Source organism: Macadamia integrifolia, chromosome 1, assembly GCF_013358625.1.
Source record: "Macadamia integrifolia cultivar HAES 741 chromosome 1, SCU_Mint_v3, whole genome shotgun sequence".
In the NCBI taxonomy this organism is placed as follows: Eukaryota; Viridiplantae; Streptophyta; class Magnoliopsida; order Proteales; family Proteaceae; genus Macadamia; species Macadamia integrifolia.
Genome location: NC_056557.1, coordinates 16,043,472 through 16,061,386, shown reverse-complemented (window position 1 = coordinate 16,061,386; position 17,915 = coordinate 16,043,472). Strand labels below are relative to the sequence as shown.

Genomic DNA, 17,915 nt, shown 5'->3' with positions numbered 1-17,915 from the left:
AGATACTTAGAATCATTTGATACAATCCTTCTTGTGCCTATAATGGAAATGACGAGGAAAGTTGAGTGAGTGGGGCATCAACAGATCGAACAAGTAATTAAAAAATAGAAATAGAAATTTTTACTTATTTATGGTTCAAGAAACAAGTTGAACTTGTTTCGCTGTTTCTAAAAACGACTTGTGGCCATTCTTTCATTGGTTACTATCGACTTCTAAAAACATGACTTATCAAACACCTTCAATTCTGTTTCTGTTTCTAGAAATGAAAATTTATGTTTCTGTCGTTTCTTGATACAGAAACGGTAGAAACATTATCAAACGGGCCCCAAGATACTTAGAATCATTTGATACAATCCTTCTTGTGCCTATAATGGAAATGACGAGGAAAGTTGAGTGAGTGGGGCATCAACAGATCGAACAAGTAATTAAAAAAAAAAAAAGCGCTTGATGGGTTTCTGGGAAGCTCATTAGAACTTGCAAAAGAGAGAGAGAGAGAGAGAGAGCTGCCCTGGATGCAGCCGAAGAAAAGTTGGGACTTGGGGAGTGGTAGATCAGAGAGGAGTAGAACGATGGAGCGAACGGCGAATAGGAAACAATTCAATGATTACTGAGTTACAACTCGCGTCAGCAGCATAGTAAGCGAAGCTTTCGCAGCAATTCAGAAATCAAAAAGTGCGCGAAAACTCCTCGTCAGGCTGACGTCGTCAGCGAAGCTTTTGTATGTACGCTGAATACTAAAATTAGAAGGAACCCAAAAAGAGTGAAGAAGCCAAGAAGGCGCGTTTGTTTGATTTCGATAGAGAAAGCAATAGAGAGAGAGAGAGAGAGGAACTGGGCATCGCTTTTTATGAAAAAAGAAAGAACACGGAAGAATGGGGCAAAATCTCAGTAACTTCTTAGATTCTAAACCTGTTAACATCTTTTGATTTCATTATAGATTTGAAGTTTTATGCATCATTTCAAGACAATCGTAGAAGCCCAGGACTAGAACGAGATGGGTATGGCACCTGAGCTTGCAGAGATAATCATATCTCCACTGGTGAACACAATGCGTGAGAAACTGGGGGCTCCTGAGCTTCGTGATTTTGGGTCTTTCTGGGGTGTTGAAGAACAGCTGGGTAATCTATCGAGCACACTTGATGGGATCTCTGCAATGCTCTGTTTCGTGGAGGAGAGTCAAATAAGGAATCCGCTGTTAAGAATTTACCTTGGTGACCTGAAGAAGGTGATTTTGTATGCTAATCTCATGCTGGACGAGTTCATCTATGAAACTCTTGGACGGAGGCTTGAAGATGAAAGGAATCAGAACAGAGCAAGGAAATTGGTACGTGACTTTTTGTCTTTCTCTTTCAATGAAAACCGAATGCTTCGTCGACATGAGATCCCTTGTGTCATTAATGAGATTAGGGACAAACTAGCTCAGATTCGGGAGAGCATTGAACCCCATTATCTGAAGGTAGTTGAAATTGAAGGAAGGGAACATGAACTTGAAAGGAGACAAAGAACTATTTCACTTCTAGACACTAGACAGAAGAGTAGTTCCTTAGTTGTTGATTCTGATGTTGTTGGTAGGTCAGAAGATAAGAGTCTTTTAATAAGTTTATTGGCATCCAGGAGATACAGTGGAAGTAAAGTCCCTGTTGTTGCCATAGTTGGGATGGGGGGTCTTGGCAAGACCACTCTTTCCCAGATTGTTTACAATGATCCAGATGTGAAAATGCATTTTGAATTAAGAGTCTGGGTTTGTGTACCTAATGAATTCAGGGTTGAAAGGTTAACAAATGCGATTATGGAGTCAATTACTCTGAAGCCTTGTCTCATTTCACTGTTAGAGCCAAATCATGTTAAATTACAGGATTTGGTGAGAGGGAAGAAAATTCTGCTTGTTTTGGATGATGCATGGAATGAAAACCGGAGTTATTGGGAAGCCCTGTGGGCTCCATTCCGAGTTGCAGCTGCTGGAAGCAGAGTTTTGGTGACCACTCGAAGTCAGAAAGTTGCATCTGTCATGGGTGCTGTGGAAATCCTTCCTTTGAAACGTTTATCAGATGAAGATTGCTGGTTGATGTTCAAAAAGCAGGTGTTCGGTGATGAAAACACTGATGTACATCCAAACTTGGAAGCAATTGGCAGGAAAATTGTAAGAAGGTGTGAAGGGTTGCCTTTGGCAGTAACGACACTTGGAGGGCTGCTACTGGCCAAATTGGATCATCAGGAGTGGCAACAAGTATTGGAAAGTAAGATGTGGGATTTAGAAGAAAACATTATGCCTGCACTTAGTTTGAGTTACCATTATCTCCCAGCACATTTGAAACTTTGTTTTGCATATTGCTCTTTATTTCCTAAAGGTTATGAATTTAGAAAGGCAATTCTAGTACCACTTTGGATGGCCGAAGGCTTTATTCCATCTAAACAGGTAGAAAGAATGGAAGAGATTGGTAGGGAATACTTTGATGATTTGTTTCATAGATCTTTCTTTCAATGCTTGAGAAAAAGTATCTTTATTGAGAGAGACTTCTCAACTAAAGTAGAATCAGTATTTGTGATTCACGAAGTCATGCATGATTTAGCACAATCAGTTTCGAAGGGGATGTGCTTTAGAATCGAGCATGATGAACCAAATTATATCTTTAAGAGGGCTGGCACTGCGTCGCTGCTGATTCGAGACTTGAACAAGGACATTGTAAAGAGTCCCTCTTCATTTCTGTCAGTAAGAAGTCGATCTCTTCTTGAGGACCATGTGCCTTATGATGTATCTGAAAGATTTAAGTGCTTGCGTGTGCTGGATTTGAGTAATTCTAGCATCAGATGTTTGCCGGATTCAATTGGCTATTCGAAGCATCTGAGGTGCCTTAATCTCTCTTGCACACGTATTAGCATGTTGCCTGAATCAATCTGTCAGCTTTACTTCTTGCAAACTCTGATGCTTAAACATTGTTCCGAACTTCATGGGTTACCCAAAGGCATGGGGAATCTAATTAACCTTCAATACCTAGTAATGGATAATGAATTATGGAAAAGCCACAGACCAGCAGGAATCAGGAGATTAACTTGTCTCAAAACCTTACCTCATTATGTTGTGAGCCAAGCTGATGATAACAAGATAGGAGAGTTGAAGGAGTTGCAGCATCTTGAGGGTTTGCTTTGGATATTGAGACTAGAGAATGTGGCCACTGTTTGGGAAGCCAGGGAGGCCTGTTTGAAGAACAAGCGAAGACTTGATCAGTTGGTTTTGGAGTGGAGCAATGGTCCTAGAAATCTACAGACTAGAGAAGACAGTGAGGCCATACTTGATGCCCTACAACCTCCTTTAGAACTGGAGTCTTTGACGATCACGTGGTACCTTGGTTTAAGATTTCCAGATTGGTTGATGAGGGATTTGTCTAGTTTTAATAAGCTAGTCTCTGTGAAACTCTCGTTCTGCACAAACTGCAAGTTCCTCCCACCTTTTGGGCAACTACCTGCGCTGGAGTCCCTCGAAATAGTGGGGTTAAATGAAGTGACTCATTTGACTCGGGAGTTTTATATAGATGGTCAGGCTAGTGGTGGTAAAAATGGGTTTCAAAAGTTGAAGTTCTTAACATTTGACCTTATGTATAGCTGGGAAGAATGGTATGGAGCAGAGGATGGTGAATTCCCTTGTCTTGAAGAGCTAACAATGAGAAAATGTTACAACCTGAGAAGACTACCTCCACTGCTTCCCTCCGTAAAAGTAGTGAAAATAGAGTATTGTCACTCTTTGACTACTTTCCCTAAACTTCCATCAATTTGCAGCATCGAGTTACTAACATTCAAGGAGGGGATATCAAATTGGGTGAATCAGTTCTCTTCCTTGTATCCAGTGAGTGAATATAGTGTTCAACACTCAACAAACCTGTCCTTGGCAATACTACGTCCTCTAGAGGAACGACTTCAAGCAGTTGCAATTTCAGAAGATGACGGGTAATAGGACTTGCCTCCCTGTAATGTCTTGTAACCAGAATTTGTGATAGGTTCCATTTTTCCCCAGTGAACTTCAGAATCCACTTACTGGGTGCTGCCTACGAATGAAATCTACAATACCGACTGGAAGTCTCACTTATCCAATGCTGGAATAGCCTCAATTACTTGCCGATCAGGAGCTGCTCATTTCATGGTAAAGGATTTTATTTGAAGATTGAGGAGATCCGCCCAAAATAGCACATGCAAACTAGATGTATTTGAGCAGGTAAAGAAACACTCTCTTTCAGGTTGGTACTCTACAACTGGCATAACTCATTAACCATTTGATAGTTTTTGCAACCTTTCATTCATGTTTAGAGTAGAGTTCACAACTTTTCTTTCATCCTGAGATTTGACAATATCCATTTGCTTGTCAAGGGTTTATGGAGTAGACTGAAGCTCTGTGCTTGGCCTGTTGACAGTGTGCCAAAACCGCAGGATAAAATAATTACAATTTGGGGTAAACAGTCCACAATCCTCACAGCAGAGGTTCATTCTGCTATGTCAATCCCAGGATATAAGACTCTAATCTTATGTCTTACCCACCAGTCCATGGTTCCCTGGCTGTGGAGCCATCTCTTGTTGAAGATATCCCATGAGCAGGATATGTGAAATGAGTTGAAGTTATGGAAAACTTAAAATTGTAAAACAATTTGCAAAATTTATCCTCTATGATGCACAATATGTTGAGAATTTGCAGTTGCCTCTTACAGTGATTTGGCATCCAGTAAGCATTCTATTTTGGTATTTTATAAGATCTTCTAAGGAAATTAATCGTGTTGAATCATTGCCAGAATTTGGCTGGAAATGGATTCACTTTATGAAAGCTAAAATGACATCGTCTTTTTTTTTTTTTTTTTTTTTTATTAATATATTAACATACCATTGGGACTTGACATGTGTCAGCCTTGAACTAGGATTTACATGTTAAATTGTTGTGGAAAACCGATATGAAATGATTGCAGGCAGCCTTGGATGCTACCCCAATATGTAGACCTCTCAATCATTACTTGCAACTCGCCCCACCTTTTATAATCATCTTATAAATTGCTCTTGTGCAGCACAGCTTAGTTCCCTTTATCAAAGGGCTGTAACAATGATAATCCATTCCATCTATTGGAGATGGGTTCTTTTGCTAGCACAAAGAGGAGTCAAGAAGCAATTGTAAAAGGCCTTAGTCTCCTTAAATGCATGTAGGTACTGCTTATCTTGATTACTCTGTCTTCTCATTTTTATTTTTTATTTTAAATATGATACTTGTTTGTTTTAGGATGAATTATTGATTTGGAAACCTGAAAAGTAATAGGCAATCTGATGCATATAGAAAGAAGAGGAAAGGGTTCGGTTCATTATTGAACCAACATTTTATCCAAACCAAGCCATGTGATTGGGGTTATTTTGTAATTTTAATTATTTGTGATTTTGTTAGAACAAACATCAAAGAAAAACGATGAAAACAAATAGATTTGCAAAAGACAGAGAGATTTAATGAGGTTCACACACCGGTGTTGTGTGCTACATCCTCGGGCGAATAAGAAGATGATCCATATTTCACTATATTGGAAGAAAGATTAAATGGAGATCTCTCAAGAACACCCAAACTTGCGGTAGGAAACTCTCGCCCAGAAACACTAAGATGAAAAACTCCAAATCTCCCAGTGACATACTCAGCAAGATGATGGTACATCTATATACTCCTCCAAGTCGGGTTGATCCATCGGATTGCGGTCGGTTGGGTTGTACCATACCACAGGGACTACGCCCCCATACGAGATCAGTGATGGGCTCCGGGCTTAGGCCTATCGGCCCAACTCCTCTACTACCATCGTAGATCTCAGAAAAAATCCCATTTGGGACGCCACTAAATTTTGTCGGAGTGGGTCAATCTTCAAAAAGGGTCAGGAATTCGAGACAAACATAACAGTTTTTTTTTTTTTTTTTTTGGGTGGGGATCGGGGGAGTTGGGCGATTCCTAAACTAGATGAGGAACAAGAGGTCTCAAGCTCGAAATCTCTTGAGGGCTAGGCTCTACTGCACTAACCTCAAGCCCGCTGCGCTAGCAACTATCCTAATTTCAATTACATTTTATATGAGAGTTTTAGATAGGATTGGTAATGGAAGAGATTGGTTCCCTTGCTTTAGTGTTAGTTTCCTATTTGAGTTCAATCATTTATTCAGACAGTATATCGGAATTTTATCTTTAAATATGCATGTAATCCATCGAAATATTAAGAGAATGAAAATATGGAGTTTTAGTGTTGCCTGTGTGGATGAGCAACTCGTTGGCTGTGGTTTCCCTCACTTCTCTCTCCTTCCCCATCGGGTATGTTCTCCCTAGTCGCACCTATCCTCATATTTCTTTCTCCTTCCTCTTCATTCTTTTAATATTTACTCAGTTTTCTGCCCTGCTCTACCATTGTTTTGAATTTAGCAAGAGAGAACTCCATCTCGCTCAGATCTTATTGTTTTGGCCTCAAACTTTGGGGTTAACATCATTACCCTAGGGCAATCCAATCCCTAGGATCTTACCTCCAAAGTTCACCTCTTTTGCGAGTTATCCATCTGCATTCACATCTGAAACTGCAACCATTGCTTGGGTTAGTTTCAGAAACATCTTATCAATATTCTGGCACTGTATGGAATGATTCTTGTTTGAGAGTATTCAGTAATGAGCCAGCCCATTGGGAGGAGTTTAGTCTAGTCATGTATCTAACGTCCATCTCATTAAGTTATCCCCTATTAAGTTCTTGTCCAGGAGACAGCTAGCTTCTATCTTTTAATTTATTTAGTTGCTATTTTTAGCTGGGGCGGAAGTTGGGCACGCTGCTAATTTCCAGGAGCTAGTGGCTCAACAAATGGGGGGCCTGGGATGGGAGGGGCAGGGGGAACTTTTCAAGGGGCAGCCTTTACCTTTTGAATTATTAGATTTTAAGTTATTTTCTTTCCTGTTAAAGCAAGTAGTTTCCTGTACAAGGTTCCGACATCCATGGTACTCTTTCTTTTAGCTCTCCTCATTTTGTGAATGTTACAAGCATTATGTATGGTGATTTGATTCCGATTGAAGGAGCCAACAGGGCCACCCTGTGTGTTATTTTGTTGCTGTTGATCCTCTACAGTCTGATCCATTGATTTCTCCAAGAAGCTGGTGTTAGAAGGCTCCAATACTCTACGGCTCACTGATTTTGGAGTTCTTTGACAGTATTCTTCAGGCCATGATATCTTCTAATCCGGCCATCAGTTGAAAGCCAATTTCTGGTATTCTGTTGTCCATCCTACTGCCTCCTTTTGACAGTGATTTCAGGCTTATTCATTTGCTCAAAATCCTAGGTCTGTAAGTTGTTAAAACTATGTTTCTTTTTTTTTTTTTTTTCTGACATTAAGAGTCATTGTCAATTTCTGGTATTCTGTTCTAACCCTTATTGCTGATGTGGATTAAGGGATAACCTGCTGTACTACAGTACATTCTATCCTATCAGGCATGGGAATCTTACTTGCTGTTTACTGGACCTAGCCTCTCATTTAAGATTCTGTTTATTTACCAGATTGCGACTCCCCTTTGTAAACTTGAGATAATTTATAGAATTGGCATCGTATTATGTCTATTGGCTATTATTTACTTGAGTGGGTCTGTAAGCGATCCTAATCAGGGAACCCCGGATTGTATCACAACCCCATGTTTGACACTAGTCATGTTTTAGGTGGAAATTTTGCAATTCCAAATTGTGTCCTTGCCATAACCAGATAAAGTAACTGCTTATCTTTCTAATCCAGCAAAGAATTCTGCACTATTTCTTAGTTTTCTTAGAATATCTTTGATGTGCAAACTACACTGATTAAGACAATACCGCATATAAAAAACAAGCTGCTTCTTTCATTCCCTTTGCATCTCTTATGATTATTTACTTGGGGTAAAATTTGTCCTTCCACTTTGGAGTAAAATGTTTCTTTAAACTAAATTTGTAATTTTTTTGTGAGAGAAATATTAAGTTTAAAAGTTATGGGAGAAATTTCTGAAAAAGTGATGTAGGGGATTCCTATGGGACTAGGTTTCCTACAAGATTAACTAAGTAGGTAGGGTTACCTCAAGGGACTTGGGTAGACAGGACAAAATAAACTCAACAAACAAGATTTAATATGCAAAATAGAATATGACTAATAAACAAAGTAACAAAGGGCAATAATAATCTAGGAAGAAAAACACATAAACTCACTCAAGCTTCAAGGGGAAACATGGGGTAGGGAACATGGCAGCAACCAAAATTAGGCTACAACACTAGTTTATTAAGCATCAAAAGTAGATAGAAACCCCATGCTATATGCTCTAAAATCAGTTGTACTAGTAATAAGAAGCCTAGCAATACTTAAGGCAAACAGTGTGGTACATAAAACGTTAAACAATGGCAAAAGGGTTTTAATGGAAGTAACAGGGTAAATAATGAGGGGATAATGGAGGGAATGGGAGGGTTTACTCTATACTTATCTGCTGCCCAGGCCTGAGAATAAAGGGAGAGAACCCAGATTCGAAGAAGATGTCCAATAGCAGTTTGAATGTTGAAAAGAGATCAGCAGCAGCCCAGTCCTTGTCGTAAAGGATAACAGCAACCCAGTATTGAAGAGAAGATCAGATTTGGTGGGGGCCACACAATCTTGGCAAAATTTGGAAGGAGAGGACTCGATCCAACGCTGGAAAGGCTGGATCGAGCCTTCCTTTCTTCTTCTTCTTTTAATCCTCTAACCACAAAGAAGGTTGGGTCTTCTTCTTCCTTCAGTTGTACGTCTTGATGTCCCCATCAACTCTACCCGGCTTGGAAGAATTCACCTCCGGTGAATTAAAGCTCATGTAATATTCAAGTAGGTCTGGGTTGAGTTGTTGGATTTCTTGCATTGTGATCCAGGTGTGTCAATTTCCAGACGTCCACGCCACTTAACCAAGAACTCTCTAGAACCTCCAGTGTGTGTGGACACAATCTTCTCATCAAGGATTTTCTCAATTTCTTCAGTCCCTCTCGTGACCATAGGCACAGGTGGTAATAAGGCGGGGGGAAGTGGTTGGTTTGGTTCAGTAGTCTCATCAATGGTGAAGGGGAAGTCCTCAAAGTCATCAGGATAGAAAGGGGTAATGGTAGAGGTACCATGGTATGGGACAAGGTCTTCAACATTGAAAATATTACTGATTTCCATACTAGCTGGTAGATCAAGAACATACGCATTGGCACCTATCCTTTTGAGTACTTTGAATGGACCTGTGCTACGAGCATGCAGCTTGCTCGCTTTTCCCCTAACAAAATGTTGCGGCTTAATTCTAACCATCACCATATCACCCTCTTGAAACTCTTATAGCCTTCTGTGCACATCTACCTTCAACTTATATTGTTCCTTGCTCAGTGTTATCTGTCTTCTTATACCTGCATACAAATCATGTATATGCTGAGCAAAAGACTCGGCTGACTGGGAGGTCCTAGAACTAAACACGACTGGGATAAGGTCCATGGGTGCCCGGGGCTGGTATCCTGAACAGATCTCAAAGGGGGACAGACCAGTGGTACGGTTCTTAGAACTATTATATGCAAACTCAGCCTGGCTAAGGACTCGATCCCAACTGGTAAGATGTTCTCCTATAAGGCAACGCAATAAATTCCCTAAGCTCCTATTGACAACCTCGGTTTGGCCATCGGTCTGAGGGTGAAAAGCTGAGGAGAAACGGAGCTTCGTGCCCATCATCTGCCACAGGGTCCTCCAAAAATGACTAGTGAACTTAACATCCCTATCAGACACTATGGTGAGGGGCAACCCATGGTACTTGACAACCTCATTAAAGAAAAGTCTAGCTACTATGGATGCATCAGAGGTCTTAGAGCATGGGATGAAATGGGTCATCTTCAAGAAGTGGTCCACAACCACATAAACAGAATCATGGCCTCTCAAAGTTTTTGGTAGACCAAGCACGAAGTCCATGCTAAGGTCCTACCAAGGGGAATGAGGAACAGGTAGGGGAGTGTACAATCCCGTGTTTTGCTTTTATTGTTTGGTAGTCTGGCATGTCCTACACTGACTCCCAACTCTAGCAACATCCCTCTTCAGTCCTGGCCACAAGAATCGGTCCTCAACGAGGGTGATGGTCTTATCTCGATCGAAATGGTCAGTGACTCCCCCAACATGCAATTTCCAGATCAGGAAATCTCGGAGTGAATTCCTGGGAATGAACAACTTGCTTTCAAGGAAGAGAATACTTTATAGATTTGTTTCTTTTATTATTTTCTACTTCTTCTTGTACTTGTTCTTCTTTTAATTTGGTTATTAATTAGCAGGTGAAGAGCATTTGGGAGAAGGTGGAAGAAAGTCTTACAATATCACAAACAGCAATTCGTCAAGCTATCACCTCACGTAACTACACCTTAGATAGAGAAGATTTGATTCCCATGCCAGAGGATCCAGTTACAGAAATCCATATAGATTTCATCATTTAAGTAACTTATCATTCTTCTTCTTTTTATTGAATCAAAGAGTCTTCAAACATTTTACGGTTCTTTGTTATTGAAAAAAATTTCAATTTCTCAAAAAAGAAAATTTTTATTTTCCCTCCTATTTCAGTTTCATCTGAAGATTGTGTATTTTGTTCAAATTCCATTATTTCTATATATTTTTGATGAAACGAGGAGGCGGTGCTTTTTCAAAATTTTGAAACCCTAGCTATCTAAAGTCTACGTGGCATCCTTTTGTTTATATGAGAGTACAAAACTTCGAGATTGGATCCCCTCTTGCTCCTCACATGTAATGATCAGGTGAATGTACGACGATCCCATCTCAAAAACTTCAGTTGTTTAAAATCTCGGTTGGATCGTATCTCTAATTTTAAATACAGGTGGCCAAAGTTATATATGAAAAATACCTTCACAACAGGCATGTGGAGTACACAACTTAGTGAAAGTGCGAAGTATTTAAAATCTAATTTGGATGTTGTTTTCTTTTTTGAGCACTTTGAAAGGGTTGTCATGGAAAGAAAGGAAGCAATGGAAAAAAGAGACTAGTGAGTAGAGAATTGATGAAGAAGAAGTAATGGCTTCCTTGAAGTGCCCAACAAATTTCTTAGTCTTTCCTGTTCTTCCTATTGTCCTTCTCTACTTCTCTCCCTTGATCAACAATTCTTATAAAGTATTCTCTTCCTCTTCTTCTTCTTTTCCTGTCAGTTGTACGAATATAAACAAGAAAGCCCCACAAATCTCTCTCTATCTAAATCCAGTTCCAACTCCTTCTTCATCATCTTCTCTAGTTAATCCCATCAATATCACTAACTGTAACATTAACAATAGTAGTATAATCAGAAGTGATGGCGGTAATTCTAATATTAAGGTGAGTAACCCTGAAATTTAGATTTGTTTCTTTTATTATTTTCTTCTTCTTCTTGTACTTGTTCTTCTTTTAATTTAGTTATTAATTAGAAGGTGAAGAGCATTTGGGAGAAGGTGGAAGAAAGTCTTACAATATCACAAACGGCAATTCGTCAAGCTATCTCCTCACGTAACTACACCTTAGATAGAGAAGAATTGATTCCCATGCCAGAGGATCCAGTTACAGAAATCCATATAGATTTCATCAGTTAGGTAACTTATCATTCTTCTTCTTTTTTATTGAATCAAAGAGTCTTTAAACATTTTACGGTTCTTTGTTATTGAAAAAAATTTCAATTTCTCAAAAAGAAAATTTTAATTTCCCTCCTATTTCAGTTTCAGTTGAAGATTGTGTATTTTGTTCAAATTCCATTATTTCTATATATTTTTTATGAAACGAGAAGGCGGTGCTTTTTCCAAATTTTGAAACCCTAGCTATCTAAAGTCTACGTGGCATCCTTTTGTTTATATTAGAGTACAAAACTTCCAGATTGGATCCCCTCTTGCTCCTCACATGTAATGATCAGGTGAATGTACGAGGATCCCATCTCAAAAACTTTAGATGTGCTGACCTGGAATATTGCAATCTGATGGTTATTTTATGGTTGTACAATAGCTTAGTACAAGATCTCCACGATAGTGTTATTTATGCTGATACAGCTCGCGAGTTATGGTTGGATCTGCAGAATCGGTTCTCGCAAGGTAATGGACCTCACATTTATGAAATTAAGATATCTATTGCGCTGTTGCAACAAGATCATCTTATTCTCTCCAAGTATTTTTCTTCTTTTAAGATTTTATGGGATGAGCTTGGTTCATACACATAAATTCCTGCTTGCACATGTGGTTCCTTCAATCTTTATATGATCATCTGCAGACTGAGAAAACTTATCAATTATTGATGGGTGTTAATGACTCTTATGCTACTGTTAGAACTCAAATTCTAACAATGGAACCAATCCCTATTGTTGGAAAGGCTTATGCTCTTGTGCTACAAGAAGAACGACACAAGGGACTTCAACATTCTCAGAATTTCCCTGTAGGCGCAGCATCATTTATGGCAAATCGTTCTGATGAAGGAGGCATCAGTCGAAGCCCACGATCCATTGTACCCAATTTTTTTCATCCTAAAGGTCGTCCCTTCTGTATTCACTGTCAAAACCATGGTCATGTGAAAGAAACTTGCTATGAATTACATGGCTATCCCAACAACCAGAACAGGCGATTCAATAGTCATTCTAATCGATTCAAGGGCAAAAAGAATGCCAATCAGGAAAATCTTTCTGTTCCACAAGAAGCTTCAGATACTCTGCAACATGATCAATCTCTAGCAGCATCATCTCATTCTTTACAATCTCTTACACCTACACAGTACCAGCAGTTGCCCTCTCTTTTAGCACCTGAGCCTTCCTCATCTGCTACGCATTTTAGGTACACACTCTTGTCCCCTCACATCTAATTCCTCATTGTCATAGGTAATCGACTCAGGTGCTTCTCATGGGTAATGGACTCAGGTGCTTCTCATCATTTTACCCCCCATTACTCTTTTCCATTCATTCTATTTGTCCCTCAGCAAATACTTTGATTAGCTTACCGAATGGGAATACCACTTTAGCTACTCATGTTGGTTCTCAATTTCTTTCTCCTTCTATATCTCTTACAAATGTACTTTGTATTCCCACCTTTTCTTTCAATTTGTTATCTGTTAGCAAAATCACAAAAGACATCAATTGTGCTGTGATTTTCTTTCCCACTTTTTGTATTTTTCAGGACTTATCCATGAGAGAGTGATTGAAGTGGGGGAAATGCGTGTTGGTTTATACTACTTCAAGCACCAATTGTAAGAATATTCTTTAGAATATTCTTTATATTGTCCCATATACCAATTAGGTAATTGACCGGTACTAATCTCATAGAATTGGATTCCAAATAGGAAACCCACTCCTCGTCAAATTAGGAAAAAGAGTCCTACCCTATTTGCACATCTTGATGGGAGGATGCAAAACTTTATTTAATAGGACTCTAGGTCCTCTTCCTACTCTAACGTCAATCTCATTATTGGTTCCATCACCAGGAGAGCATTAAGAGAGCTAGTGGGAGAAACCTAGAAGATCCATTGTGTTCGTGATTGGGATTGCAGGAATAAAAATACAGGAAAAATATAAAATTCTTCACAATCGATGGTGAACGGTATGCGTCGACCCTTATAATTTAATTTTTTGATTCAATGATTGTATGGCAAGATCCTATCTGTTGTTATTAGTAGGAATAACATCCTTCACCAACCACTAACTCAACTGATTGCTGCTACTGTTTCTTCTTCCATTGAGTTGTGGCATAGGCGTTTGGGCCATTCATCACAACTTTGCTCATTTTCCTCTACAGAATGTTACTTTTTCCCCTTCTTTTTCTTCTGATATATGTCCTCTTGTAAAGCAATCACGGTTACCTTTCTCACTTAGCAGAAATAAAAGTACTTCTCCATTTGAATTGATTCATTGTGACATATGGGTTCCTTACGCTACTGCCTCCCAATCGGGAGCACATTATTTTCTGTCTATAGTTGATGACTTTTCATGTGGTACTTGGGTATACTTGATGAAATTCAAATCTAATACTTTTAAATTTCTCTCTCGATTTCTTAATTTGGTACGTACCCAATTTCAGACTAAAGTTCATCAGGTCTACTTGTTAATGGTGTTGAATTTCTCCTCTCTCAGCCTATGCAAAATCTGTTTTACTCTCTTGGTATAATACATCAACACTCTTGTGTGCATACTCCTCAACAAAATGGTGTGGTCAAACGTAAACATTGCCACATTTTAGAGGTTGCTCGTGTTCTTCATTTTCAAGCACATCTTCCACTCTCTTTTTGGGGTGAATGTGTATTAACAACTTGTAACTTGATCAATAAAATGCCCACCGCTGTTCTCTCCAGTGCGACTCCATATGAGTTACTTTTCCATAATCCTCCTTCTTATACTCATCTTCGTGTCTTCGGCTGTCTTTGTTTTGTTCATAATAATGATCCTTATCACCACAAATTTTCTTCCCGTTCCAACCCATCCATTTTTGTTGGATAACCCATGGGTCAACTTGGTTATTGTGTCTATGATCTCACCACGCATTGTATTTTCACTAGTCGGGATGTTATATTCCGTGAATATATTTTTCCTTTTCAACAAGAATCTTCTCCATCTCCTTGGCCATCCATCCCTGTCCCAAATGTAATTCCAGATTTCTCTATGCCTGAATCTGGTTTCCCTGTAATGGATACTTCTCCATCAACTGCTATTCCAACTGTGGTTTCAGATTCCTCTTCTTCTCCCATATCTTCTAATCCTCCTCCACGGCATTCTATGTGTCCACATGTTCCATCTTCCAAACTGCAGGATTATATTTACACTGCTGCTGAATGTACGTCATCACCACTTCCACATTTCCTCTCCTTCAAGCCTCCCCCAGGTAATCCCTATCCCATTCAACACTTTCTCTCTTTTCCTTGTTTTTCTACTGCACCCAGGGCTTTCATTGCTTTTGTCTTATCTGATGAGGAACCTAAGTCCTTCACTCAAGCAAATAAGGTGCCAGTGTGGCGTGAGGCTATGGCTACTGAGATGAAAGCTCTTGAATTGAATAACACTTGGATAATTCGGCCCCTTCCTAATGGAAAATGGGCCATTGGATGCAAATGGGTATATCATATAAAATACAATTCTGATGGTACCATTGAGTGGCATTAAGCACGTCTTGTTGCAAAAGGCTACACCCAGTTAGAAGGTTTAGATTACTATGAGACTTTTGCTCCTGTCGCAAAGTTGGTTACCATCCGAGGCCTTGTTACTATTGCTACAGCCAAAAATTGGTTCTTATATCAACTTGATGTACATAATGCCCTTTTGGACGAAGAGGTTTATATGCAAATCCCACCTGGGTTTCAATGTGAGGGGGAGAACATGGTTTGTCGACTTTAAAAGTCTCTCTACGGCCTCAAGCAAGCTTCTCGGAATTGGTTTCAAAAGTTCTCAAATGCCCTTCTCTCTTTTGGTTTTCGACAGTCCACTGCAGATTATTCATTCTTAACATTCAAATGTGGTGATCTTCTCACCGTTGTTCTTGTATATGTAGATGATATCATCATCTCAGGGAGTAATACTTCTCATATACCTGAATTAAAAACATAGCTCAAGCAACATTTCCACATTAAGGACCTTGGTGATCTCAAATTCTTCCTTGGAATAGAGGTTGACCGTCTTCACAGGGTGTTCTTCTTACACAACAAAAATATACCCTTGACATTATTAATGAATCTAGTTTTCTTGGCTGCAAACCAGCTCGGTTTCCTATGGAACAACATTTGAAGTTCCCTTCTACTCATGGCACTTTACTACCTGATCCTGCTACTTACTGTCAATTGGTTGGTCGCCTTATTTACCTCACTATAACTCGGTCAGATTTGACATTTGTTGTTCATGTTCTCAGCCAACTTATGCATCAACCACATGTCTCACACCTCTCTGCTGCCCATCGTGTGTTCCAATATCTCAAAGGATCACCAAGTCAAGGGCTTCTTATGTCTTCAGCTAGCTCTTTTACCATCTCAGCTTATTGTGATTCTGACTGGGCAAGATGCCCTCTTACTCGCCGTTCCACTTCTGGGTACATTACGTTTCTTGGATCAAGTCCGATTTCCCAGCAAACCAAAAAGCAATCAACAATTTCCCGTTCTTCTGCTGAGGCAAAATACCGATCCATAGCTACAGCTTCTTGCGAATTGACCTGGCTCAAGAACTTGTTTGCTGATCTTGGTATATCTCACTCTGATCCAGTGCACCTCTACTGTGATAATAAAGCGTCCATTCACATTGTTGCCAACCCAGTCTTCCACGAGCGCACCAAACATATCGAAATAGATTGCCACCTTATACGGGAGAAGATTCAACGGGGTCTTATACGCATCTTCTATGTTAGCAGCCCTGCTCGACGTGCATATATCTTTACGAAGGCCCTCGGTTTAACCCAATTTCATTCCATTCTTCACAAGCTGGGTGTATATCCTCCATCTCAGCTTGAGGGGGAGTGTTGACAAATAGAATCTCCATTGAGTTAGTTTCCACTACTCATTTAGTTACAAGTGGTGTTGTTATAGTTGTTACAAGAGGACAAGTGGCTCTATTAGTAATATTTTCCAATAGATGAAAGTAGTTACAGACATATGTGTATTTTCCTATAGACAAGGCTTTTCTTTTTCTTTCAGCTTTAATAAAAGAAATCCAAAGTCTTTCTTCTCATGCTCTGTTTCTTATCACACAGGTATATCCCCCACCCCCAACCCCCACCTATGTCCCTATATGTATCAACATCACCTGATGAGAGAATTCTCATCAGATAAGCTGTGGGGATGAAACAACTCCTTGTGAACAATATCCCACCGGGGAACAAATTACACCCAAAATTCATCATTCTAATTAGACCAATGTACCATGTCCATGGTATGATGGCAATTAAGTGATCTAGCTTATAGCTATCTAGAAAACAACTCCACTTAGCATTGCATAGAAGTGAAGAACAGTATTGCAGGTCATACCTATCTAGATTGGTTCAGGTATGTTGCACCAGCCATAGATTGGCTTCATTTATTAAATAGTCGGGTTAAGGCAAATAAGAGCAGATGGAGATGAGTTGGATCAATGGATTGTCCTTCTATGTATGATAAGCGAAGTACAAATCTAGATTTACCACCACAGTGAAGGATTTGAAACTGGTTTGTCGTCGACCTTTATCAGTAGTCATAGTTTCAACAATATATTGAATACTACTCTTAAGAGACATCTCTAGTCAAGAAACAACCTCTCCCTTCACGAAATAGGGTAAAGTTGTGTACATTATGATTCTCCCTATACCTTCCCGCAGTGGTGGGAATCTTATGCACTAGGTACTCCATTTCTTTACTCTAAGAGACATCTCTAAATCAGTCAACTTAGGGGTGCCGAAAAAACCCGACCAACCGGAATCAGCTCTAACCCGCCCTGAGCCCAAACAGGGCTTGGGCTGAGATTTCAGCCCATAGGGTGGGTTAGGGTTGAGATTTTCAGGCCCGAGGTAGGGTTGGGTTGGGCCTAGCTTGAGGTCTTAACCCAACCCAACCATGTGTATTAAGTATATTATCATATAAATATGCTAATAATTATTAATTGACACTTATAGAAAAAGGTCTTTTGTTTTCCACAATCTACACATATACGAAAACTTTGGTCTTTGGCCTCTTGCATTGCATTAAGATCAAGCAACCAAGTAACCGATAGTATTGGATTGGACTCAATTGGGTTAAACCTAGCCCAATCAAGGTCCATCAGGGCTGGGTTGGGTTGGGTTGGGTTGGGTTGGGGCTAAACCTAACAGGGTTAGGCCTGGGCTGAGATATCCCAAGCCGACCTAGGGCTGGGCTGGGCTTGGGTTGAATTAAGAGACCTTTGTGTTGGGCTGGGTTTTTTCTGGCCCATTGACACCCTTGAGTCAACTATCACCCCACTGACATGGCAAGTT

At 39.7% G+C, this 17,915-nt stretch overlaps 2 protein-coding genes across 4 annotated transcripts; both read left to right on the top strand.

Annotated features, from left to right (window-relative positions):
- The first annotated feature begins 337 nt into the window (after nt 1-337).
- Nucleotides 338-5,179, top strand: LOC122077051 (putative disease resistance RPP13-like protein 1). 3 transcript variants are annotated; one of them, XR_006139684.1, is made up of 3 exons: nt 338-3,942; nt 4,010-4,207; nt 5,048-5,179. XR_006139684.1 is itself a non-coding variant. In XM_042642820.1 (2 exons), the coding sequence occupies exons 1-2, from the start codon at nt 995-997 to the stop codon at nt 4,095-4,097; spliced, it is 3,036 nt and encodes a 1,011-aa protein (XP_042498754.1). In that variant the 5' UTR covers nt 338-994; the 3' UTR covers nt 4,098-5,179. The 3 variants fall into 3 exon arrangements, 1 of the variants encoding a protein (XP_042498754.1); XR_006139681.1 differs by having other exon boundaries at nt 5,043-5,179; XM_042642820.1 differs by having other exon boundaries at nt 4,010-5,179.
- A 9,276-nt stretch (nt 5,180-14,455) lies between these two features.
- LOC122069123 lies at nt 14,456-16,455 on the top strand. The gene is made up of 4 exons (XM_042633089.1): nt 14,456-15,064; nt 15,188-15,328; nt 15,428-15,518; nt 15,704-16,455. Exons 1-4 carry the CDS (start codon nt 14,456-14,458, stop codon nt 16,453-16,455), a joined length of 1,593 nt encoding a protein of 530 aa, XP_042489023.1.
- Nucleotides 16,456-17,915: the final 1,460 nt, after the last annotated feature.